The sequence below is a fragment of the Scyliorhinus canicula genome, chromosome 8 (genome assembly GCF_902713615.1).
Source record: "Scyliorhinus canicula chromosome 8, sScyCan1.1, whole genome shotgun sequence".
Lineage (NCBI taxonomy): Eukaryota > Metazoa > Chordata > Chondrichthyes > Carcharhiniformes > Scyliorhinidae > Scyliorhinus > Scyliorhinus canicula.
In genome coordinates this window covers 93,460,188-93,485,615 of record NC_052153.1, presented here as the reverse complement: position 1 = coordinate 93,485,615, position 25,428 = coordinate 93,460,188, and the positions used below count along the sequence as shown (strand labels likewise).

The 25,428-nt window shown below is 44.9% G+C and overlaps 1 protein-coding gene across 1 annotated transcript in view; it reads left to right on the top strand.

Moving 5' to 3' along the window:
- Positions 1-25,428, top strand: part of LOC119970392 (proprotein convertase subtilisin/kexin type 5-like) — a 520,270-nt gene that overhangs the window by 249,082 nt on the left and 245,760 nt on the right. The window contains 2 exon segments of the mRNA XM_038804933.1: positions 933-1,121; positions 21,445-21,581. Coding sequence (XP_038660861.1) covers positions 933-1,121; positions 21,445-21,581 — 326 coding nt within the window.

Genomic DNA, 25,428 nt, shown 5'->3' with positions numbered 1-25,428 from the left:
GGAACTGGGCTGCTGTGTTGACAGGTCAAGATGGACCTTCCAACAAACCCAACTCCAAGCCCCTCACACATTCCATCGTGAATCTCAGAACGAATTGTGAATTTGTTCCTGTGTGAAAAGACAAAAATTCCTTGTAAAGCTTCACACTTGTGTATACACTGTGTATTCTGCCACAAAAGCGCGCATGTGGGGTTTTCCCAAGCTCTGGCAAATTTTTTTCCCTGTGTATCTGTGATTAATTTGTGCCAAGAAATAGAAATAATTCACTTTTGAGTCTTTATTTGGGGTGATGAAATGATTCAAATAAATTTAAGTTAGCAAACTAAATATTGGGATTGATGAACTATATCTGAATTTAGGGACATTTTCTCTGCTGGATTAATTTGGGTACAAACAATGTAGTGCAAATGTTACATATGGCTGAAAAGAGATGCATGTTTTCTCCCGGAGTATAAATCATTATAATCGTTTGAAATGTTATATTCTTGTGTTTGTCCTGACAAGTGCAAAGTTAAAACTTCGGCAAACTGTCTCTCCATCGTCAGCAATATTTGGGGGGGGGGGGGGGGGTTTCTAACAAAGGACATTACAATTGATTTGAATAAAAAATCGAGTGGGATAGTTAATAGAAAATCAGTAAATATTTCCAAATCACAAATTTCTGAAGAAATGTTGGTTCATTGGCTTTTTCAAAATAAAGAAATTGGCAATCTGTGGAGATTTCTTGAAGCAAATAGTATTTTCAGCATAGCCTGGAGTAAAATGTTCATGCGAGCAGCCTGTTGTCAAAGACACCTTCTACCATTTTTTCCTCCCCGTACTCAGACTATTGCCATTGTAGTCGAGCAACAGTTTCGAGCTAGACTGTTGCCCATGCTAAAGCACACAACTTCTGCAAGATATCTCTAATCTAATTGACTTTGTTGCTGCAGAACAATTCGCCCTGAGCATCATGTGAGAGCAGTCTACAAAGCCACTGGCTGTTCTGACAATGGAAACCATCGAGTGACTTATCTGGAGCACGTTGTTGTCCGAGTTACCATTGCACACCCTCGCCGAGGTGACCTGGCAATATATCTGACCTCCCCATCTGGAACAAAGTCCCAACTCCTATCTAACAGGTATTTGCACTGAACAGTATTAGCCAAGTTTAATTTCTTGACTTCTAGCCAATGCCATGCTATTGTAATTGCTGTTCAGGAAATGAATTTACTGAATCAAATTAATGCTGCATTCATAAGAAACCAGGAACATTTCAGGACGGTATAAAAGTGAGATTATTCTTTTAAAAATGATTTTGTAAATGGCATTGGCTTATGGAAAAGGATCTGATTCTACTCAAAGTTCAAAGGTTCATACATACCCACCATCACCATGAAAGAAAGATGCGGAGACCATACGTGAGAGGCCAAATAATGCAGAATTCTTGTGTGGGGGTGGGGATGGGAGGTGATTGGTTGCTGGTGATTTAGAGTTGCAGGAGGACAGAGTGGTGAGACCATGAACTAATTTGATCATATGAATGAGAATTTTAAATTGGGAGCAGTGAATAATCAGGAGCTGCTGTTGATAGAATACAGGCTTTTTGATTGATTGATTTATTGTCACATGTACCGAAGTACAGTGAAAAGCATTTTTCTGCAGCCAAGGGTACCTATACAGTCGACAAAAAGAATATTCGACCAAGTACATCGACAAATAGTGATTGGTTGTAGTGCAGAACATGAGCCAAACAAAGCAAATACATGAAGAAGAGCAGTATAGGGCATCAGGAATAGTGTTCTTACAGGGAACAGATCAGTCTGTGGGAGAGTCGTTAAGGAGTCTAGTAGCTGTGGGGAAAAAGCTGTTCCTATGTCTGGATGTGCGGGTCTTAGACTTCTGTATCTTATGTCTGATGGAGGGGTCTGGAAGAGGGCAAAGCCTGTGAATGAGGGGTCACTGACAATGCTGTCTGCCTTCCTGAGGCAGCAGGGTGTAGACAGAACCAATGGGAGGGTGGCAAGCTTGTGTGATGCGTTGGGCTGAGTTCACCACACTCTGCAGTTTCTTGCGATCTTGGACTGAGCAGTTGCCATACCAATCTGTAATGCAGCCAGATAGGATGCTCTCTATGACACAGCTATAGAGTTTGAGAGAGTCAATGCAGACATGCTGAATTTCTTTAGCTTAAATTCTTGTTCAGGGGGGTTGAGAGGGTAGCCAGCGGAACATTTAAATAGTTGAGTCTGGAGGAACAAATGTATTGATGAGGGTTTTAATATGAGTGCTTTTAATGCAGTGATTTTACAGAGGTGCTTCCACTCCAAATGCCAGGCAATGACTATCTCCAGTTATAATAGAAATTAAAGTTCAACTTGGGAACTATTGATTTCAACCCAAGGCAATGGCTGGAAAGCATGGCAAGTGTGCAGTTTGTGGCAAGGCTGAAGATGATGGCTGCCATATTCAACTGGAGAATATTACACCTCATCCAAGACTAAATGTTGGATAGGCTGATGATCTTGAGGCAAGGAGAGTTGGGAGTAAAAATAGACGTGTTTTCATTGGTACATTGCACTTCTCTTCTGATCACTTCTCTTCAGATAATATTAAAAGGAGGGTGTGAAATATGGGTATTTGGATCACATCAGATATAACACTGCAGGGATGGGAAGATGAGTCAGTGCTGGAGAAGCTCTGGCAATCCTTGGATGGATGAGGGTGGATCCAATCCTGGGTAGTTCACTCAACTGAACAGCAGAGGATACCTAATGAATCAGGTTGGTGTGAGCAACTGTCTCACTTTATAAACCAGCAGGATTCCCACAGATGCAGAAACTAATTAATCGGACCTTGTCGCATTGGATGCTCTGTGCAATATTCCCCTCAGTTCCATTCATACAGAAGGTTTTTGTTTAAGAAATGGTCAGCAAGTGTGTAATAGCAAGAACATTTTCTCCTGTATTCTTATCAGCTACATAGGAAACAGTACTGACAATTGTGTGACAGTCCTCCATACCGTCCTTGATGATTCAGAGTCATTTATCAGGATGGATGTTTGATAATCAGGGATTACCCTGCACTAGACTTTTGATATGAATGAGGCTTCTACAGATAGATAAGTGGAACAAATGTAGTGGATTGCAAGAATTTCAAGAGAGCAGACCATAGGGACCTTGAAATGTGTTCAAGTTGCCCGGATGGTTTGTTTAAAGCATTGTAGTCCAGCAGTGAAATCCAGAGCCATTGTTAAATGCTTTGTATAACATATTATTAACACGTTGAAAGTGCATTCTCAGCTGCAATACATTAATTAAAGTGATAGGAAGAACGCTCCCCATAAGAAGCAGGGTACATAGGAAAAAAAGAGGACCACTTTGAGATCCATCCGACTACTGCCAGAGAAAGGAGGCTGCTGCTAATTTTATTCTTATTCATTACAATTTGTGGATGTCGCTGCCATGGCCACTGTTTATTGCCCATCCCTAATTTCCCTTGAGAAGGTTGTGGCGAGCTACCTTCTTATTTAACGGCTGCCATCCATGTGGTGAAGTCACTCCCAGAGCGTTCATGAGAAAGTTCCATGATTGTAACCTCATAACAATAAAGGAACCGTGGTATGTTTCCAAGTCATAATAATATGTGACTTGGAGGGGAACTTGGAAGTGGTGATGATCGTGTCCATGTAACTGTCCTAATAATTTGTGGAATGAGAGGTTCTGTTAAAAAGCTTTGGGAATTGCTGCAGTGGATCTTTTAGATGGTACACACTGAAAGTGTTTTGGTGGTGGAGGGAGTAAATATTTAAGGTGGGATGGGACTATCAGTTAAGTGGGCTACATTGTCCTGGAGGCTGTTGAGGTGCTTGCGTATTTTGAAGGATGCATTAATCCAGGAAAGCAGTGGGAATTCTTCCATGTTCTGATTTGTGCCTTGTAGATGGTAGATAGGTTTTGGAGACTTTGGGAGTGAGTTGTTCATCACAGAATACCCAGCCTCTGATCTGCTCTTGCAGCCAAGGTATTTATGAGGCTGGATTGCCTCAAAAGTTTCTGGTCAATGGTGACCCCTGGGATGTTGAGGACTTCAATAATGGTAAGTCCATTGAAAGTCAAGAAAATAATGTTTTGACCATCTTGTTGAAAATGGTCATTGTCTAGCTGACCACCACTTATCTCTTACGAAAGCAAGGCTTAATGTTGTCCAGTCATAGGTTGCTTCATTATCTGAAGAGTTGGAAATTAAACTGAACAGTTTATAATAATCAGTGAGTATCCTCACATCTGCCCTTATGTTGGAGGGAAGGACAATAATGAAGATGGTTGGGCTGGGACACTACCCTGCAAAACTCCTGAGCAATGCCCTGATTGTTGACCTCGAACAACTGCAACTATGTTCCTTTGTGACAGGCATGGCTCCAGCCAATAGAGGTTTTCCCTCGATTCCCATTGATTTCAATTTTACTAGGGCCACATTCGATCAAATGCTGCATTGATATCAAGTGCATTCACTCTCATCTCACCTCTAGAGTTAAGTATTGGTTCAAGGCTGTAATGAGGTCTGGCGCCAAGTGCAAAAGCCAAACTGAGCATCGGTGAACTGGTTATTGGTGAGTAAATGCTGCTTGAAAGCACGTCAATGCTTTATTCCATTCTTTTACTGATATCTAGGAACGGGGTTCAAAACACTGCAACAACGCATCAAAGCTTCTTTGGCAGCACTTCTAACATAGAAAAACAAGAGCAACAGGCATATGAGAAACCCCCTCCTGCAGGTTCTCCAAGTCGTGCACCATACTGACTTGGTACTACTACTTCACCATCTCTGGGTGTACCTGCAATAAATAGTTTGCAGCAGTTCAAGAAGGCAGCTCACCAACACTATCTGGAGGGCATATCAGGATGGACCATAAATATTAGCCATGCCCACATCCCGAATCATTAAGAAAAAAGACTGATGGTGTGAAAATTAGCCGATTGGATTTGACCAGCTTTTGGTGGAAGGACATAACTGGGAAATTTCCATTTTTTTCAGGTACACACTAAAGTTGTAGCTGTGCTGAAGCAACTTGGCCTGAAACTAGTTCTAGAGCACTAGTCTTCAGGCGTACAGTCACTATGTTGTCAGGCCTGTAGCCTTTGCTGCATCTAATGTGCTTAGACAGTTCTTGATAGTACATGCAGTGCATTGCACTAACTGAGTACTGGCTTCTGTGATCGTGCAAATCTCTGGAGGAAGGACAGATCAGTCATTTACTCATCCACTACTAGATGAAGATGGTTGCAAATGTTCCAGCCTTATATTTTGCGCTGACACGCTAGACTCTCCTATCGTTGTGGTTGGGAATGTACATGGGGACTCCTCCTCACTTTAACTGTCTATCACGATTCACAACTGTGTGACAGGACCATGGAGCTTTTATCTGACCTGTTGCTTCTGGGAACGTTTATCTCTTCTATAGCATTCTGCTTCTGCTATTCAGGAAACCTGTAGTCTTGAGTTGTAACTTCAGAAGCTTGGCATCTAATTTTTAGATAAGCATGGTGCAGCTTGTGGTATGCTCTTCAACAATTATTGAACCATGGTTGGCCATGGCCTAATGGTAGAGTGACAACATGATAGACCCTGAAGTTATGGATTGTAATAACATTCTGCTCTGGATGGCCCACAATTACCCAGTTTTGAGCTGCTGGATCTGTTCTGCATTTGTCCTATTTGACATAATGACAGTACCATGCAACACAGGTAAGGTGCCCAAGTGTGAAGATAAGACTGTTTCTCCATAATGTCACTCCTACCAACAACGTCATGGACAGACAGAACTACGACAGGTAGATTGATGAGGCAACGGACAGGTAGAATTTTCCCCTGTGCTGGCTTTCTCACTACCTGTTGCAGGCACAGTCTGGCAACTATGTCTTTCAGGACCTGGGGCTGGATTCTCCGACCCCCCGCCGGGTCGGAGAATCACAGGGGGGCGGCGTGAATCCCACCCCCGTCGTCTCCTGAAGTCTCTGGCACCAGAGATTTGGCAGGGGGTGGGATTCGTGCCATGCCTGTCGGTGCCTCCCCCTACACACACACACACACCACCCCCCCGCCCCCGGCGATTCTCCAGGCTGCGATGGACCGAAGTCCCGCTACTGTCATGTCGGTCCCGCCGACGGGAATCAAACCACCTACCTTACCAGCGGGACAAGGCGGCGCGAGCGGGCTCCGGGGTCCTGGGGGGGAGCGGGGGGGCGATCTGGCCCCGGGGGGTGCCCCCACGGTGGCCTGGCCCGTGATCGGGGCCCACCGATCGGCAGGTGGGCCTGTGCCGTGGGGACACCCTTTTCCATCCGCGTTGGCCATAGCCTTCACGATGGCAGATGCAAAAGTGACCCCTTCCCCTGCGCATGCGCGGGGATGACGTCAGCAGCCGCTGACGCTCCGGCGCATGCACGGACCTCCATCGGCTGGCGAAGTCCCTTCGGCCCCAGCTTGTGTGGTGCCAAAGGCCTTTCCTGCCGGCTGGCGGGGCGCCAACCACTCCGGCACGGGCCTAGCCCCCTCAAGGTTAGGGCTTGGCCCCTATGGGTGCGGAGAAATTCGCACCTTTGGGGCGGCCCGACGCCGGAGTGGTTCAGGCCACTCCATCCCGCCGGGGGCCCCGCCCCGCTGGATAGGGGAGAATCCCGGCCCTGTTTAGTGGTGCTTCTGAGGCACTTTTGGTGACGAAGATTGAAGTTCCTGACCCAGAGTACATTCTGTGCCCTTGCTGCCCTCAGCATTTCTTCAAAGTGGCGTTGAATGTGAAAGAGCACTGATTCATCACTTGAGGAGGGACAGCAGGTGGTAATTAACCAGCATTTCTGTTGCCCACATTTGACCTGATGCCATATAATTTCATAGTGTCTGGAGTCAACGTTGAGGACTCCCAGAACTATTCCTTCCTGACTGTTTACCATTGTCCTGCCTATCTCTGTTGGGCCTGTCCTGTTGATGGAACAGGGCACCTAGGGATGGTGATGGAGGAGTCTATGACATTGGCCGAAATGTGTGATTCTGTGAGTATGAATCTGAACTCTTATTCAGCTATTGCTTGAATAGACTGGGACAGCTCTTCCAAATTTGGCACAAGTTCCCAGATCTTGGTGTGAAAGACTTCAAAGGATCAGCTTGGCCGCACTTTGTTGTGTCCTAATCCCATGCCTAGGTTGATGTTGGGTGGCTTTTCCAATTTTATTATAGTATTTTTTCAAACATTAATAACTGAATGGCTTGCTAGGTCATTTCAGATGGCATTGAAGAGTCAACCACATGGCTGTAGTCTGGAGTCATAGGGTAAGGACAAGTGTACAAGAACATTAACGAACGATACTCTGGTAGTTCGATAGTCATTATTGCAATGCTCACCATTAATTAACTAGATGAATTTAAGTTCCAAGCTGCAGTGGTGGGAATTTATCATGTGTCCCGGGGTTATGGGTCCCTGTCCTTGATGCACCATAGAAAGTATCCTATCTGGCTGCATCACAGCCGGGTATGGCGACTGCTCAGCCCAAGACCATAAGAAACTACTGAGAGTCTTGAACACAGCCCAGTATATCATGTAAATCCGTCTCCCATCCATTGACTCTGTCTACATCTCCTGCTGCTTTAGGAAAGCAGGCAGCATAATCAAAGACCCTTCCAACTCTCTCCTCCAACTTCTTACATCAGGCAGGAGATACAAAGGCCTGAGAACGCACACTATGCTCATCCGTTGCCTGTGCCTATGTATTTATGTGCCTATGTATTTACATTATGTATTTATGTATGTTCCATGTTTTTTTTTCATGTATGGAATGATCTGTCTGGACTGTACGCAGAACAATACTTTTCACTGCATCTCAGTACACGTGACGAAAGAACAAATCCAACATCAGCTAATAGACACAGGCCTCTGCATTGCTAGCCTAGGAACATAAGAACTATGTTAGTGTACCCCCTACAAACTGAGTACTTCTAGTAAATGAAAGCCTAATTTAAAAATATACTCCAGCTCCTTCTGCTGACCCTTCTCCCTCACATGCACACACACAAGCCACCAACAGTTTGCTTTTATATAACATCTATACAGAACCACAGAATCTTCACAGAGCAAAAAGAGGCCGTTTACCCCATCGGGTCTGCACTGGCCCTCTGAAAAAGCATTCTATCTAGTTACTCTCCGTTGTCTTATTACAATCCAATACCCTTTTGAGTATCTCAATCAAACATGCCTCCACCACCTTCTGAGGAAGGTAATTCCACATTCTAACCACTCTCTGGGCGAAAAGCTCTTCCTCACATCACTTCTACTCCTTTTGTCCATGACTTTGAATCTGTGTCCTCTAGCTCTTGATGTACTCTTGAGAGAGAACAGTTTCTCAGTATTTAACCTGTCCACACCCCTCAGGATCTTGAGTGCTTCTATCAATCTCCCCTCGGCCTTCTCTTCTCCAAGGAAAACATAACCAACCTCTCCAATCGGAATGGCACAGTGGTTAGCACGCTTCCTCACCGTGTCAGGAACCTGGGTTTAATTCCTGCTTGGATGACAGCAACTCCAGATTTTCTCAACATGTCTGCGTGGGTTTCCTCCCTCAGTTCAAACATGTGCGGGTTAGGTGGATTGGCCATGTTAAATTGGGCCACAGGTTGGGTTGCGTTACAGGGATAGGGTGGGGGCCTGACTATAGGTAGGGGGCCTTTCAGAGGTTTGGGGCAGACTCAATGGATTGAATGACCTCCTTCTGCACTGTAGGGATTCTATGATCCTCATAGATGCAGTTCTTTATCCCTGAAATGATTCTTGTGAATCAACTCTGTACTCCAACCAATGCGTTCACATTCCTCTTCAAATGTGCCACCCAGAACTAGATGCAATACACCAGATGAGGCCTTCAAATGTGTCTTCAAATTCAACATGACCTCCTTACTGTTGTACTCCATATCCCTATTAATAAAACCAAGGATAGCATATGATTTATTAACTGCTCTCTCAACTTCAATATCTTAAGAACATATACACTCTGATCCAAAGAATCATAGAGTTTACAGTGCAGAAGAATCCCTTTGTTCCTGCATCTCCTTACGAATTTCTCCCTTTATTTTGTACTGTCTCTCCACATTCTTCCTGTCAGAATGAATCATGGTACATTTCTTTTCATCAACCTTAATCAGCCATTTGTCTATGTCATAGAATCATAGAATTTACAGTGCAGAAGAAAGCCTTTTGGCCCACGGAGCTTGCACTGGCCTGTGGAAAGAGCACCCTACTTAATCCCATGCCTCCACACCCTATCCCTGTAACCCAGTAACTCCACCTAACCTTTTATGGGCAATCCACCTAACCTACACATCTTTGGTCCGCGGGAAGAAACTGGAGCACCCGAAGGAAACCCACACAGACACCGAGAGAACGTGCAAACTCCACACAGTCACCCGAGGCCAGAATTGAACCAGGGATCTGGAGCTGTGAGGCAGCAGTGCTAATCACTGTGCCACCATGCCACCATTATCCTTTTGTACAATGTAGAGAAGTGTCCCAAGGCGTGTCACAGAGGAGTTATCATGAAATAAAATGGATGCTGATCCAGGGTTTACATTAGGCTGACATACCAAAAAGCTTGGTTAGAGGTGGATTTTTATAAGGTTTTAAAAGAAGAGGTGAAGATTTGAAGGGTTTAAAGAAGTGTTTCCAGAACAAGGAACCCTGCAGGCATGGTCGTCATTGATGCAGATGGTGGAGGTGAAACACTCAAGAGACCAGATCTGGAGCAACCAAGAGTTAAGTGAGTTGTAGGTCTGGAGGCAGTTTGGGATATGAACGACACAATCAAGGGATTTAAACATGAGGATGATGGTGAATTTGAAGCATTGTTACACGCTTGAGTCAATAAAGGTCCCGAAAGATGTGCTGTTAGGTCATTTAGACATTCTGAATTCTCCCTCTGTACACTCGAGCAGGCGCCGGAATGTGGTGGCTAGGGGATTTTCACAGTAACTTTATTGCAGTGTTAACGTAAGCCTACTTGTGACAATAAAGATTATTATTTTAAAGAAAAGGTAGCACAAGAGTAATGGGTGAGTGAATCTGATGTTTGATAGGAAACAGGCTGCAGAATTTTGAATGATGGTTATGAAGAATGAAAGAATGGGAAACTAGTCAGAAGAACATTGGAATCATTGGGTTTCCTGACTGGAGCATGATGCCTCACTAGGTGAAAACATTTCCAACTCACTATAATACCCTTCTCAGTGGATGTATCTGAGCTAATGCTAGACAGGCATGGTAATATGATGGAGCTGATGAAGATTGGAAAAAACTCAGCTCTTGCTTCGAATCTCTAGCTTCTTCCTACAAGGCAACCCCAGTACTTCATAAACACAAAAGCTAGTTTCCTTGACAAATATACAATCGAGAATAATAGCCATCACTGTCTTTGAAAACCATATGGAGCTTAAATGAAAAGCCCCTAGTCCTGCCTTTATCTTTGTACCTTACCTCCTACTTTAGCGTGTATTGCATTCCTTGTTTGTGTGCAGTATTACAGTTTGTCTACAGTACCCTTGAGGCTGCCTGACATTTCCCTGCCAAGTGTGGGTGGGTTAAGGCAGGGAGGACGTGAATTACAGAAGATGAATTTGAAGAAATATATATAAATTAGCAGTGAGTTGCTTTTAACACTCCTAGAGAGGCTTCACATAACCTTGTGCAATAACGTTCCCTTCTATTGTCCACATGGGATTAGAATATAGAAAATGGTACCTTTAGCAGGCTAAAAAAATTCCTTGCAGTTTAACACATGTTTAAGATAGTGTTCTAAAATGTCTGAAACAGTCTTGTTAAAAAAATATATTTCCATGGTAATCCGTCTCTAGGAAAGGACAGAAAGTTTTGATTAGCCTATTTAGTGTGTCTGGATTTCCTCTCAAGTTCCTTTTGCCAGCTGATGAGTGGCTGGAGCTATTCCTGAGAGAAAACAGCTGCTCAATGGATAATTTATCTAATATCTGCAGGTGCAGAGCAGGCAAAGGCCCACTACCATGTTGAAACTGGCTTTGTTAAAAGTATTCCACTCCATTACTGCACCATACACAGATCGCTTGTGTGTCAAGTACTAATTCACTAGGTCGGAAGCTCTTAACACACCCAGCAGTGCTCAGTTTATTGTGCAACCATCGGTTTGTAGTGCTGCACAACCTGTGTGTGTAATCAGTGTGACCCCTGCACATGACAAAGTTGATTCTAAACTATTGCAAATACAAGTTGAAGTTTTCTTCAGCTAAAGTACGCAAGATCTATTATGGCAGCTGAAATCAGAGCTGCCAGAGGGAATTGTTCCAAGATCTATCAACTCTTTCCTTTGTGGAATCACCAGCCTCTGCATGTATACGCAGTGTGCTGGTATTTCCCAGTATACCTGATCTGATTTGTATACAATATTTGCACAATGTCTCACCTGAGTTTTAAATTGATCCCAATTTACATCGGCAGACATAGTCATGGACAGGATGGGAAAATTTGAAGAGTTGTAGTTCTTTAATAGGTCTCCAAATTTACTCATCCCCCCCCCCCCCCCCCCCCCCCCCCCCCCCCCCCCCAATTGATGATGCCCATACAGTGTTGGAGTCAGAAAGCCCTGTTCCTAGACTTTGACTCTCTCTTCTACTATTGGGACTTATACATGTAACTGGGATATTTTTTTTAAAAAGGCAAAATTCTAACATCAGTAAAAGTGGCAAACCCAAGTGCCTCAGTTATGTCTTTAATGGAAGTATTTCCATTATCCTTAGCTTGCTCGATCTGCACATGATTCCAATCTCACATCAAAATAGTCTTAACTGCTTGCAGAAATTGCCTAGGAAGCCAGTCATAATAAACAATTGGGTTCATGAAGGCTTTCCGTCATCTAAGTAATATATGCCAGCTTTATTGGCAATGTACACATCCCAAGAGTGATTTTTTTTTAAGGCTGAAATGACTTGTACGAAAGATCGGGAACAGGATTCTCTGAGCCTCCATGCCAAAATCACGATCTGCACGGCAGTGGAGAATGGGTGTCGACGCCGAATTCTGGCGTTACGCCACTCCCGCGATTCTCTGGAGAATCGGCACGAATTGCGCACGGTCTGCGCAGCGCGGATAGGGGGCCATTGACAGAGGCCCCGCGGTGATTCTTCGAGTGTAACTGGCCGAGATCCCGACGGCGTGGCTCTCTCATGGTCCCACCTGTCAGGAACTCTGCGTGGCGGCTGCGGCTCAGATCGCGGGCACCCTGGTGGGGGGGGGCAGGGGGAATCCTTCACAGGGCTCGCAGATGGCCAAGCTATTGATCGGGGGCCTCTGATCCGCAGGTGCGCACGATCTCATGGGGATGGGGGGCTTTTATTTGGTGCCAGTCCATGATGTGGGTCCGCCATGTCAAGTAGGGCGGCTGACACAGACCGCCGGCCGTGTGCATGCGCGGACCCCCGATGAAAGTATCGGCACCCGGAGCTGCGAAGACTACCTGGCGGCCCTGCTAGCCCCCTCCAAGTAGGAGAATTACTCTAGACTTTCTTGATTCGCCCGCATTTTCACGCTGGAGTGGGAACATAACCCCCTTATTGGAGAATCTTGCCCAGGATCATTGTTTTCATAAGCAAAAAAAATCCTCTTGTTTGCCGACTTAATAAAATCCTGAAACCACCACAAACAAATACAACTCACTATTATAGTCCAACAGCCAACGTAAACCATAAGACATAGGAGCAGAATTGGGCCACTCGGCCAATCGCGTCTGCTTTGACATTCAATCATGGCTGATATTTTTCCTCATCCCCATTCTCCTGCCTTCTTCCCATAACCCCTGATCCCCTTATTAATCAAGAACCTATCTATCTCTGTCTTAAAGACACTCAGTGATTTGGCCTCCACAGTCTTCTGCGGCAAAGAGTTCCAAAGATTCATCACCCTCTGGCTGAAGAAATTCCTCCTCATCTCTGTTTTAAAGGATCGTCCCTTTAGTCTGAGATTGTGTCTTCTGCTTCTAATTTTTCCTACAAGTGGAAACATCCTCTTCACATCCACTCTATCCAGGCCTCGCATTAACCTGTAAGTTTCAATAAAATCCCCATGTGTCATTTATTCTAAATTATTCCACTCTTGTTTTCTTTGTGTGGGCTGCCCTATTGTTGTAATGTTTGATAACCTGCCTGCAATATTACCAGCAGGGTGAGTGTCCTTTGAAATTGAAACTAGTGAGATGAAATCGGGCAGGTGGTACTCCGTCTTCTTTAACAATTTTAAGTTGTGGTTTCCACTTTTCCAAATTACAATGGATACCATTTGGAAATTGAGCTCGAGTGCATTTAGCCATGGGAATGTTTGTAATTTATTTTAATGAAATTCTAAATTTTGGCAGTTTGTTAACTTCATTTCTTAAATTGTAAATTTGTTGAATGGAATATTGAAATGTTTCTTGCAGCTTTAAGCTCCATTTGGCAAGCATCTATTTTTAATAATTGTAGGGAAGGAAAATCAATAAAGATAGCATTTGCTGTAATTTTCATTGTGAGAAAGGCCCTACCTATTGGCCCTGTGTTAAATTTAAACTCTTGCTTTGTTTAGAAAACCTTGGTGTTGAATGGCTAATTTTTTATTTATATTGTGAAGTCAACATAGTCCTAGACGAGCAAAGGCTGCTTTCCCTTTGAGGGGGAGAGCTGACTGGTGTTGATTTAACCTGAGGATTACCACATCTCGGGCAAGGTTGAGAAGGTGAGGCCTTCATGAATAACGTCAGCCGGTATGGGAAATGAATCCGCAATGTTGGCCTATTCTGCATCATCAGCCAACTGAGCTAAAAAAACATTAGAGGTGAAACTTTGCCTTAAGTGTAGCATTTTTTAAAGGAATGTGAAATGGAATAAATCTAATTAATCAACAAAAGAATTGAATAGTCCTTTACTTTTTAATAAAATATTCCCTTCTGGTAAAAGTATTATGAAGTTGTTTTGTGGGGCAGTTCAGTATATATTGAAAGATATTATGAGGCATTTCATGAACAGTTGGAAAATTGGTGTCCTGATCCTGAAATATGTCAAATGTTGATTAAAACAAACTGCACCAGTTTTTATTTTCCAGCCCCACCAGCTATGAGTTTAAAGGCGGGCAGTGGGGGGTGGACAGACTTGCAGGAGCTGAAAAATTGATTCCACCAGCATTAAATGACAGTAGGACATGTGCTCCCATCTGCCATGGCAGGTTGCCCATTCTCACCAGAAGCCCCCATGAAGCCAGTTCAGATCAATATGGTGTGGACATGTCAGAACTTGCCTGGGGAGGCCTTGCAAAGAGTGGAAGATGAAGGTCTCCATCACGCCTGTAAGCCCTGAAATACCCCATCCAGCAGTGGATGTGTGGAATTTCCAGGATATGGATGTTTATGCTGCAGGCATTTGCTGCACGAGGTACTGTTGTGCGGCAATGGTCTGTGCTGGGGTTGAGGGTTACAAAATGGGAAGGAGAGGAATGAAGAGGCAGGGCAGGTCTAGGAGTTGCCCTGTTGTTGGATGACCTTGGATAGCTGCGGTCTGGAGAGCACTGGCTTACTTGGGCTGTTTTGCTATGGTGCAGCTGCTCACTCTGTGATCACAGAGGACAAAGTTGAAAGGGTTACAGACAAGGGAAGTTCTGAATGGCTGGGTGCCCTCAGTGCTAAATAGAGATTCCAGGGGTGCCCAACAACCACTTTCAGTGCACCCTTTGGGTGCCGAAGGACCCCTGCCCGACCCCTTGAGGAAAGGGGCACCTGAGGGAGGTCGAGGTGCCCATTCACCCCTTGCATAGCCACAGCAAGACCTCACCCATGGCTGCAGTGAAGAGTGCAGCTCTGCATGCACACACGACAGAAACTTGGTGTTCTGCTGAGTGAGGTTCTCCATGGTGTTCACACAACTCCCCATGGAGACTCTCATGTGCACACGGGTGTAGAACCATTAGAGAGCAGGTGGGTGCCTCCACCACTTCTACCTGATATTCCCCCACCTCTTGCATCATTTCAGTCCAGGCCATTCACATATCAGATGCCTCTTCCCCAGCAGTGAGCTTGGTTGGCCCTGACTCCTCCTGCTGTGAATACGTATCGTACTGTGACCACCAGAATGAGATTCTGCCTGAACTAGATCGAGTACTCGCCAAGATGTGTGTTTCTGTGCTACAGGAGTGAGCAAGCAACTGCTGTGATAGTTCCACAGGGGCACTTTATTTCTCCTGTCTAATGTCCTTCATCCTATGTGGTTTGGAATTACTGCTAGATATGTCGTCTTCTAGGGGCAGCACGGTAGCATGGTGGTTAGCATCAATGCTTCACAGCTCCAGGGTCCCAGGTTCGATTCCCGGCTGGGTCACTGTCTGTGCGGAGTCTGCACGTCCTCCCTGTGTGTGCGTGGGTTTCCTCCGGGTGCTCCGGTTTCCTCCCACAGTCCAAGATGTGCGGGTAGGTGGATTGGCCAGGCTAAATTGCCCTTAGTGTCCTAAAAAATAATGTTAATGGGTTACTGGTATAGGGTGGATACGTGGGCTTGAGTAGGGTGATCATTGCTCGGCACAACATTGAGGGCCGAAGGGCCTGTTCTGTGCTGTACTGTTCTAATTCTAATTCTCCCCTTCTTCTCTTCCTGCTGACACCTACAAGTGAAAGAAGAGAGAGCGAGTGACTGTATGATCTGTCCCAAGATGGACAAATGCTTGAACCTTGGGTTTCTATGCAACTACATCATGCATGGACCCTTACTGGATAACTACTGCCGCCAACTACTCCATCTGGACAGACTTGATCCTCTGTTCCTCCTCTATCAGCTCAGCTGCCCACTTGCTCAATCTCTGAGGTTCCTCATAAAGATAGGCCCTCCTGCGCTCTGTTGTGCTATAACCTATGCAAAGACAAGATGGTGATGAGAGTCATGTGCAGTATCTATCTCATGCTTCCAGTCTTACAAATAACGTACTGGATTGTGTGAAATATGATTGATGCACTGCAGAATGTCAGAATGTTTTTAGGGAAGAACACCCAGAGCAGTAAGACCATGCAGATAGAAGGATAAAGCGCACATGAAGCATGTTATGTCATTAGCAGTGTTTGATGAGATCCCTCAACCCCTAATCCCCTTGCTCCCCACAGCATTGAGCTCTCTGTGTGGAAGGGTCGGGGACCAGCAGTGGCCTCTTCACCTGCAGATTAGATAAACAGCAGTAGACTAAGAAGCATCGCCTTTTCACATTGAGTAGCTTTTATAGATGGGTCGCACTGATGGTGCCACTGAGGCCCATATGTCCCTCGGCCATTTAGTGAGGTGAATGTTCGTAGTTGAGGATTCACTTACCCTGGTGGAATGAATGAGGTCATTCATGCATTTGCAGCACTGCAAGTCAGTCCTCTGGTGGAGACTAGGTAATGACCTTCCTGGCAACTTCCACCCACGCTGCATCAGTCTGATGGCTCGGCCTGTTTCTTCCATCCTCGGGATACAGGATTCCCCTCCTGGCCTCCATTGCATGTCAGAACCTAAAGGGAAGCGTTGCTGATTCTCGAGACTGGAATTTCCCTGGGTCATCCCTGCCGGGCCAACTCCATCCATGGGGGGTTTTGCAACCATGAAGTTGTTAAGACGCCTTTATAAATGTGACACTGTCATGCAGATGTACCTTTAAGAAATGGGTGTTATCAATAGCTCCAGTGATGTCAGAGTTTGGAGGTGGCCTGTCTTTCTGTCTTTTACTTTTGTTTTGAGCTGGCAGCTGCAGTGTGTCTTAGTTTCGTTTTCAATGTTGGAGAGTTGCATTCAAAGCAAGAAGATGTTCTGATCTCTCTCGACAAGCTAAAGAATGTCTTCAGCTCACTTGATAATTTCAAAGTAATACCTGCGTCTGTAGAGAATTTAAACCTGCTGCCTTTGTTAAAAAGGGTTTAACTTATGGATGTTGCTAGGAAAGTTATTAAGGGTTACCTATAAAGTATTGTATCTGTGGGGTTATGTGTGTTGGTAGTTGATAAGATGTTTACTGTGTGTTTATAAAATATTAACTGGGTTCATAGAATAAACATTGTTTTGTTTTTAAAATGCTTACGGTCTCTGTTACATAACACCTGGAGAGTGGACCCTTGTGTTCCCCATAACCAAAATCTATTAAAAGTCGTGGGTCAGGTATACTTTGGAGTTTTCCTGAACCTGGCCCATAACAATACCCAGATATGCAAGCGGGTACGTGTAACCAGCCCACGTCAATATGTTAGGAAAACCCTAACTACATAATTAGGAAGCCCAGCATCATGCAAATTGGTGTGAATTCCCATTGGCCTTTTTGGTGGGAAAACGTTCCTGGTCCTACCAAGGACTTGGACCTTAAATGGACATCCCAAATCAATTCTTCTATACTAGCAATGATGGCTCACTCTCGTGCTGTGCCATTGTTCTACCAAACCCTTTTTGAAATCATTCATTAAAAATTAAAGCTTTAAGACTTAGACTCTATATGGTAATCGTTGAACTGATGGTTTACCAAGGGTCAAAGCCCTGGGCGGGGATTCTCCGTCCCGCGGCAGAGTGTCCACTCCATCGTAAATGCCGTCGCATTTTACAACGGCATGAACGGGCCGCTCCCACGACTATTCTGGCCCTTAGGGGGGGCCATCACGACACTGCGCAGTTGTGCAGCGGCAACGAGGGCATGCGCAGTGGCCTCCTTCAACGCGCCAACCCGGATGCAGCATGGTGCAGGACGACAGGGGCCGGCGCGTAGGAAAGGAGGCCCCTCCCCAGCCACAGAGGCCGGCCTGCCGATTGGTGGCTCCTGATCGCAGGCCACATCGGAGGCCCCGCCCCCCGGGTCCGACTTTCCCCCCTCCTGCCCCCCCCCCCCCCCTCCCCCCAGCTTAGAACGGCGCCGGCAGACTCGGCTCTTTTCTGACGGCGAATCGCGTGCCGGCTTCGGGACAGCGCGGGCCCCGCGATCATCGGGATTCTCCGGCCTGGCCAGGGCTGGGAGAATCCCGCCTCCTGTTTTTTTCACTGCTGTACAAAATCTGCTCCATTAACACATTTGTTACTTCAGCTACAGAAAAATTTCTCTCCATTTGGAATATATTGCTTTTATTTATCTTAAACATTCAAATACGTAAACAACTACAAGTGCACCTTTTTGAAGAAACCGTCTTCTACAATTTTAAGTAATATGTCATAGATGGGTTCCTCATCTCCGTGTCTCCTAACATTTGTCACGCTAGCTGGCGTACAATTATAATGGTTAATAGATCATCATTTAGGCTGCAGTTTACCTTTCCCCTGCTGATGGTTTTGAGGCAGGGGACACAAAATCCAGCAGATGGATTTCCCACCACCGACCCTCCCCCACCCTCCCTTGAATTGCAGGGACGGGGGGGGGGGGGGGAAGGGAGAATAGGTCAGCTGGCCTGCCCCCATCAATGGGCCTATTGATATTTTACCCATGTCCAAGACCCCTATGACTTAGCTGAGCTCCTTGACATGGTTGGACTGCTGGTATTCACAAGTAGTGACCTGCAATTCTGGTTGGTGCTGGTGAGACTACAGAGCTGCTGACTATCCAACAGGTGGGTACTGCAGCACTAAACAAAATCTAGCCCTTTATCATCTTTTACAGAACAGTTATTCCACATCTTTGAAACTGGGAACCAGCAGACTGTCCAACCTTAAAAGTATATGACTATCAAACCCAAACCTGCAGTTATCAGTTGTCCACATGTGCACTTCTCTAAAGGAATTGTTGGATGACAATCATATCAGGAACTTTTCAATTTTTATTTTCCAAGGGTTTTGAGGCTAACTGTAGCTGCCTTATCTAGTTAGTATGGAACATTTAGGTCTGTGTCGCTGTTATTATACCAGTTAGTGCCTTTAATCACCAAGCTATTGGGCTATTGATGGATTCTCCGTTTTTAAAAAATTTCGAGTGAAATTTTGTAATGACTACTTTCTCCCTTAATTAATTTGTTTATTTACTCATTTAGGCTTTTTCCATTGAATTTTGTAGATTACTTTTAATTGTTTTCTGTTACTAGTTCTTTATAGCAACCAAGCTAAACAGTAATGCCTGCATTTCTTTAAGGATCATTGTGAACTCTGTAATTTCATCTGTTGCAATAACCTACTTGTTATAATGTATCTGTTTTGGGATTCAGACGTAAGCTTTGTCACAAACCTAAAAGTAGAAATTACCAGACAAGTTTGAATTGGATTGTGGATTATGCTGTTTTAATGCGCCTCCAGGTGTTTGGACTTGTTCAGGTTGGAATGAACACCCAATGAGTTGGATTTCGAGCAAAATTTTGAGTTTCATTAATGGCAATTTTCTTCCAGTTAAAACAACTATTTGCATTCATGTAACTCCTTTTAACGCATTGAAAGAACAATAGGAGTCTTGCGGGAGTGATATCAAACAAAATTTGACACTGGACCCACGTGAGATGGAACAGATGATTGAAAGCTTGGTCAAAGAGGTTCTGGTAGCAATGTAGGATTTTCTACATTCTTGTCAATGTAATGAAAAGTTTTTTTTGACAGTCAAAGGAAAATAAATGTGGGGATGAAAAATAGGCTAGCAGCTACCTCTCTTCATAATTGTCATTTATATGTTTTTGCTCTCAAAGTCATTTTGACTTTTGTCAGGAAAATTGACTTATTAAATTTCACCATGGTATTGAAAAGAATACTCACCAGTAGCAGAGAAGGCTGGCTATCTCTTTAATTCCTATGTTGGAAAGTGGTTCACATCCAGTATGGCGTATTAGAGGAATTGTATCTCCCTTCTCAGTTCCAGCTAATATTATTCAATGCTGAAGGGACTCTTCTATGCAACTGGCCCAGAAACCCAAGGCAATGTATCTCGAAACGGTGTTCTTCATTCTTCCAGTGACGTCTAAGGGGACCAGCTCACAGTAACTAGTTGCATCGGTGGCAAAACAAAAGGGAGAGCAGAAGAGACCAGGGGCGGGATTCTCCGACCCCCACCCGGTCGGAGAATCGACCGGGGCCGGCGTCAATTCCGCACCCGCCGTGTCCCGAATTCGCCACCCCCCGAGATTCAGCGGGGGCGGGAATCGCGCCGCGCCAGTTGGCGGGCCCCCTGCGGCGGTCGGCGGGCCCCCCGCGGCGATTCTCCGGCCCGCGATGGCCCGAAATGCCGCCGCTGACGGGCCTCTCCCGCCGGCGTGGATTAAACCACCTACCTGACTGGCGGGATTGGCGGCCCGGGCGGGCACCGGGGTCCGGGGGAGGGGGGGTGGCGCGTTCCGATCTGACCCCGGGGGGTGCCCCCACGGTGGCCTGGCCCGCGATCGGGGCCCACCGATCAGCGGGTGGGCCTGTGTCGTGGGGGCACTCCTTTTCTTCCGCCTTCACCATGGTATTCACCATGGCGGAGGCGGAAGACACCCCCTCCCCTGCACATGCGCCGGTATGACGTCAGCAGCTGCTGACGCTCCGGCGCATGCGTGGACTTACACCGGCCAACAAAGTCCTTTCGGCCCCGGCTGGCGTGGCGCCAAAGGCCGCTCACGCCAGCCAGCGGAGCGGGAACCACTCCAGCGTGGGCCTACCCCCTCAATGTGAGGACTAGGCCCCTAAAGGTGCGGAGACTTCCGCACCTTTAGGGCGGCCCAACGCCGGAGTAATTCACGCCACTCCCAACACGCCGGGACCCCCGGCCCCGCCGGGAAGGGGAGAATCCCGGCCCTGAAGTACAAAATGTGCCCTGTCTGCCATTGTAGAATTGTTGATAACTGTGATGGTGATCTAAGAGTATCTGTAGTCATGAGTTGCGAATTGAGTCCGGTGTGACAAAAATCATAGGAGGGGTTATTGGGTTATGGGGATAGGGTGGAAGTGAGGGCTTAAGTGGGTCGATGCAAACTAGATGGGCCAAATGGCCTTCTTCTGCTCTATATGTTCTATGTTCATTTTCCCAGAATACTTAACTTGCTACCAGAGCCCATATTACAAGGAATTACTTGATTTGAATCACATTCCTTTGTTCAGGGTATAAGTTATTGAAAAGTTGAGACTTTCACCACTGTAATTCAGCCACACTCAACCAAATGAACTTAAATTGTGTGCTATTTGTTCTATACCACCTTTAAACAAAGCTAGCTTTCATTATGAGAGAAGTATCTTGCAAATTGGTTCTGAGACCAATTATAATGTTTGTTCTTCTGTTCCGACTAAATTCGAGCTCCAGTCCTTAAATTACAAAGAGGAGTGTTTGAAGCCACTTTACATTCTATTCTAGCCTGTAGTACAGAGGAAAACATTTTTGCAGCACACTTGCCAAAATAATAGAATACTCCTGGTGTTGGCAGATATATCTGTTGGTGGAAAATGAGAGTATCCCTTTGAATTTCATTCCTGATTTTCTTATCTATGTTTCCATATTAGATTGTTTGATCATTCCATGGAAGGCTTTAAAAGTTGGGAATTCATGACTACTCATTGCTGGGGTGAAAAGGCAGCAGGCGACTGGGTCCTTGAAATTCACGACAGTCCTTCCCAGCTCAGAAATTTCAAAACACCAGGTACTTACAACAATGACTTACTGAAAGTTAAAAAACTTTCAATGTTTAAGTTACTTATGTTAAATAATACTTTACAGTTCCAGTATGGATTCCTAAAATAGTTTAGCATTGGATGAGTTATATTAAACATTTGTAAAGAATTTTGTTAAATCTCCAGGACGAGATTCTCTGGCCTCCCTGCAGCATGTGTCTCGGTGGCAGGAGGTGACCTCGCCATTGGCCAGCAGCAGGATCTTCTGATCCCACCGCTGTCAATGGGATTTCCCATCGAATTCACCCCACACGTCAGGAAACCCATGGCAGGGGTGCTCCATCAGCAGGGCCGTAAAATCAACGTGAATAGCCAGAAGATCTCGCCCCAGATGTTTGCTGAAGAAGCAATTCTGTTTACAAGTAGGATAGGTTTCAAATCACTGACAGCAGCACTGAAACAAAATTAAAGCTTTAAAGCATTTGCCCATGAGCAGGCTTGTCAAATATTCAAAGCTCATGACTAATATTTCTTCCCATATGCCTTGCCTGCATTGCAGAGTCTGAAAAAGTGGGTTAAGAGCTGCTCACTGTTTACAGTAGGATTTAAAGATAACGCAGCACCCTGCAATAGTGCCCGTCTCTCCTTGTCTGCAAGGTGTTATGGTGTAACATTGTCAATTCTACAGCGTGGGCTAAGCATCCTCCAGCAGTATCACGTGATATAAATGCAGCAATAGTTTTATCACAAAATTCTCCAAGTTAGAAAAGAAGCTCTGTGCACAGGCATGTTTTTCCATTACTTTGCTGGAACATTACACATGGGTGGAGACACAGCGCACCATAAGACAAGGCAAACCAGATTTCATTTATTTCTGAAATATAACACCACCACTACTAAGAAGCCAAGGGAGGGGGAAATGCAGTCTTACTGGCAATAATATAACAAGCCTAACAACATCACAAAAAATATTTTCCATTAATCAAAGGAGTGTATAGGGAGCACCGAGCTACATCTAAGCCACAGAATGCCTGACCAGATGATAAACTGGTAGCCACAACATCCTTTGCAGCACAAAGCTTTGCCTACAAAATTGATCTGTTAGTACAAACTACTCAGCAGGAGTACATGCATCAGGAGGAAATTGGGAAACAAATAAGGTCATTTCCCTGGTGAATGGGTTAAGTCTCGGAGGTTTAATTAGTTCTGGTCCCACCTGTTCATGAACTGTGCCATTACATCAAGTGTTACGGTCAGGTCTAATTTTGTTCCCTCGGGCAGAGTTTCCTGGGTAATTTCTTCCAGAATGTTTCGGAATGTGTTGTTAATCACTTCAGATCTGTTTATTTTCAGCCAATACATTGAGCAATAGCCTTTGATCAAATAATTTCATTTGCAAGTGGTTATGTGTTGAGCCAGGTTTTGATTTTTTTCAGTGTTGTATTCCAAACCATATGCTAAATGTTTCTGATACCACTAAAGGTTGTTCAGTTAAGAGTTTAAAAGGAGTTGTGAAAAAATTTGTTATGTTTTCCTGTCGACTTGGGGCTGAAGAGAAAATAATATACACAAGACACACCAATCATGTTAACCAGTGATGGCTGTAATTAACATAATGGAAACATTTTTCTTAATTTGAGATTGTCAAAAAGACACGTTTTGTATCTAGTTTATATATTTTTTAAAACCTTGTGTATGGCACAGCTGCTTTATGTGCCAATTCTGTGTTCAAATATGGATGGAAGTTTGAACCTAGTAGTAGCAATTTTGAGTTTCTGATGGTAACTATGCCAGTGGGGCGGGGAAATGGGGTATGCTTTCCCAGTCATAGGAGGTTTGCATTACCCCAAGCCTGAAGATGTATCACATGCCAATCCTTGAAGCCTTGGTATGATCCACAATGTAGGAATATTTATATTATCTTCTGAAGGTTGAAGAGTTAAACTAGGAACACAGAAGGGAAGTATAAGTTTAAAAAATTACAAGAACTGAAACTGAAATATTTCATTATTTCTATTAAGTGTTTCTTGAAACTAAGCAGTCTCTTTCAGAAATATCATCACCCAATTGTAGTTCAGCCAGCCATGTCCAGCACTAAGCACACAATTCAGAGCATCTAGGACCCACAAGGCGCAAAACCCTCTTAAGTGTTCTGAAAATACTAACTCCTTCTTTCAGAGACCTTGCAGAAAAACGAGCGGTTTTAAACAATGAGTGCTTGTACCTTGTAAACTTCAGTTCTCATATCTGAGAATTTAACATTGGTGATGCATGATATGTTATAAGACTAGATATTTTTCTGCATGAAGTGAGAGAAAACTTCATTAGGACAGGACCTAATCAGCCCTGATCGGACAAGAACATCACCTGCAAACATTTGGGAGAAGCAATTCTAGCATTTTCTTTTGCTCTTGGGATATTGGGTAATAAAATAATATTCGGTGCCCATCCCATTTTCCTGAAACCTTTAAGAATTAAATATGTGGCCTGACTGGGTAGAGTACCAAGTGAAGTAAAATGATTCCTGAAGTAACAAGTATGCATGATAAACCTCACAGAATTTATTAAAAATGGAACAGGTGTGTGGATGGGGAAAATGAACTGGATCTGGTGCATGTGTACTTAAGAAAAGCCCTTGACCAGTCCTACAAAGGAGAATCCAAGAGGACATTAAAGAGTATAGAATTAGGGTAGGACAGGAAAAAGTGCAGTTTTCCAAAGTGACTGCAAGTGGGTAGTGATGTCCACAAGAGTTCAGTTTGGGGTCGTTTCCATTTATTATCAATGATTTGGGTGTGTGGCTATATGGTTTGATGTCAACATTTGCAAATAGCAATATAAAAGGGAATCATTGATTATTTATGTATGTGGAAAGACAAAAGCAGACTATATTTTGTATTTGAAAAGTCAAGAATGATCAGCCATAGATACAAGATCAAAGTTAGACAAGAAGACGGGAGGGAAAAACTTTACACAGAGTTGTGAAGCTGTTACGTTCACATTAGTGTTTGAGGCAGAAATTGTCAGCATTTAAGTTTAGAGTGAATGGGCAGATGACGAAAAATGATTAAAGGAACATGGGATGAGGACAGGTAATGTTGTTAGAACATATTACTATCATGATAGGTAAACACTGATGTAGACTGAGTGGACCAAACAGTTTGTTTTGGTGCTGTACCATCTGATCAATTCCCTGCAGGACATCAATGAACTATTTAGGCAGAGTTTTACAGCACCCTGCTGGTAGGTTTGCGGGGATTGGAGAGAGTGCGAGCCTGTACAATTCTCCAGGTGGCACTTCCATCCACGCCTGAGCCTGTCTGCAAGTGTACATGGACAGCAGGGGGGAAGCAGAGCACGGCCTAGGACCTGGCCTTGCCCCAGTTGGTGCTTTTAAGTGGCCAACTATTGGCAGTTGACAGAATTGAGGGGAGGGTTGAGGGAGTTAGAGCAAGCCCTGCAGGTTTCTCTGTTCGGTTGTCGGGCAGAGGATGGAGGATAATAATCTCCACTCGCGGTCCAACATGAAGCATACTTTCAGTTGGTGAGTGGATGGGAAAGGTGAATGCATTCGTAGTAGGGGAGAGGGCAACACGGTGGCACAGTGGTTAGCACTACTGCATCACGGTGCCGAGGACCTGGGTTCAACCTCGGCCCAAGGTCATTGTCTGTGTGGAGTTTGCACATTCTCCCCATGGGCGGCACAGTGGTTAGCACTACTGCCTCACGGTGCTGAGGACCCAGATTCGATCCCGGCCTCGGGTCACTGTCCATGTGGAGTTTGTACATTCTCCCCATGTCTGCATGGATCTCACCCCTACCACCTAAAAAGATGCGCATGGTAGGTGAATTAGCCATGCTAAATTGCCCCTTAAT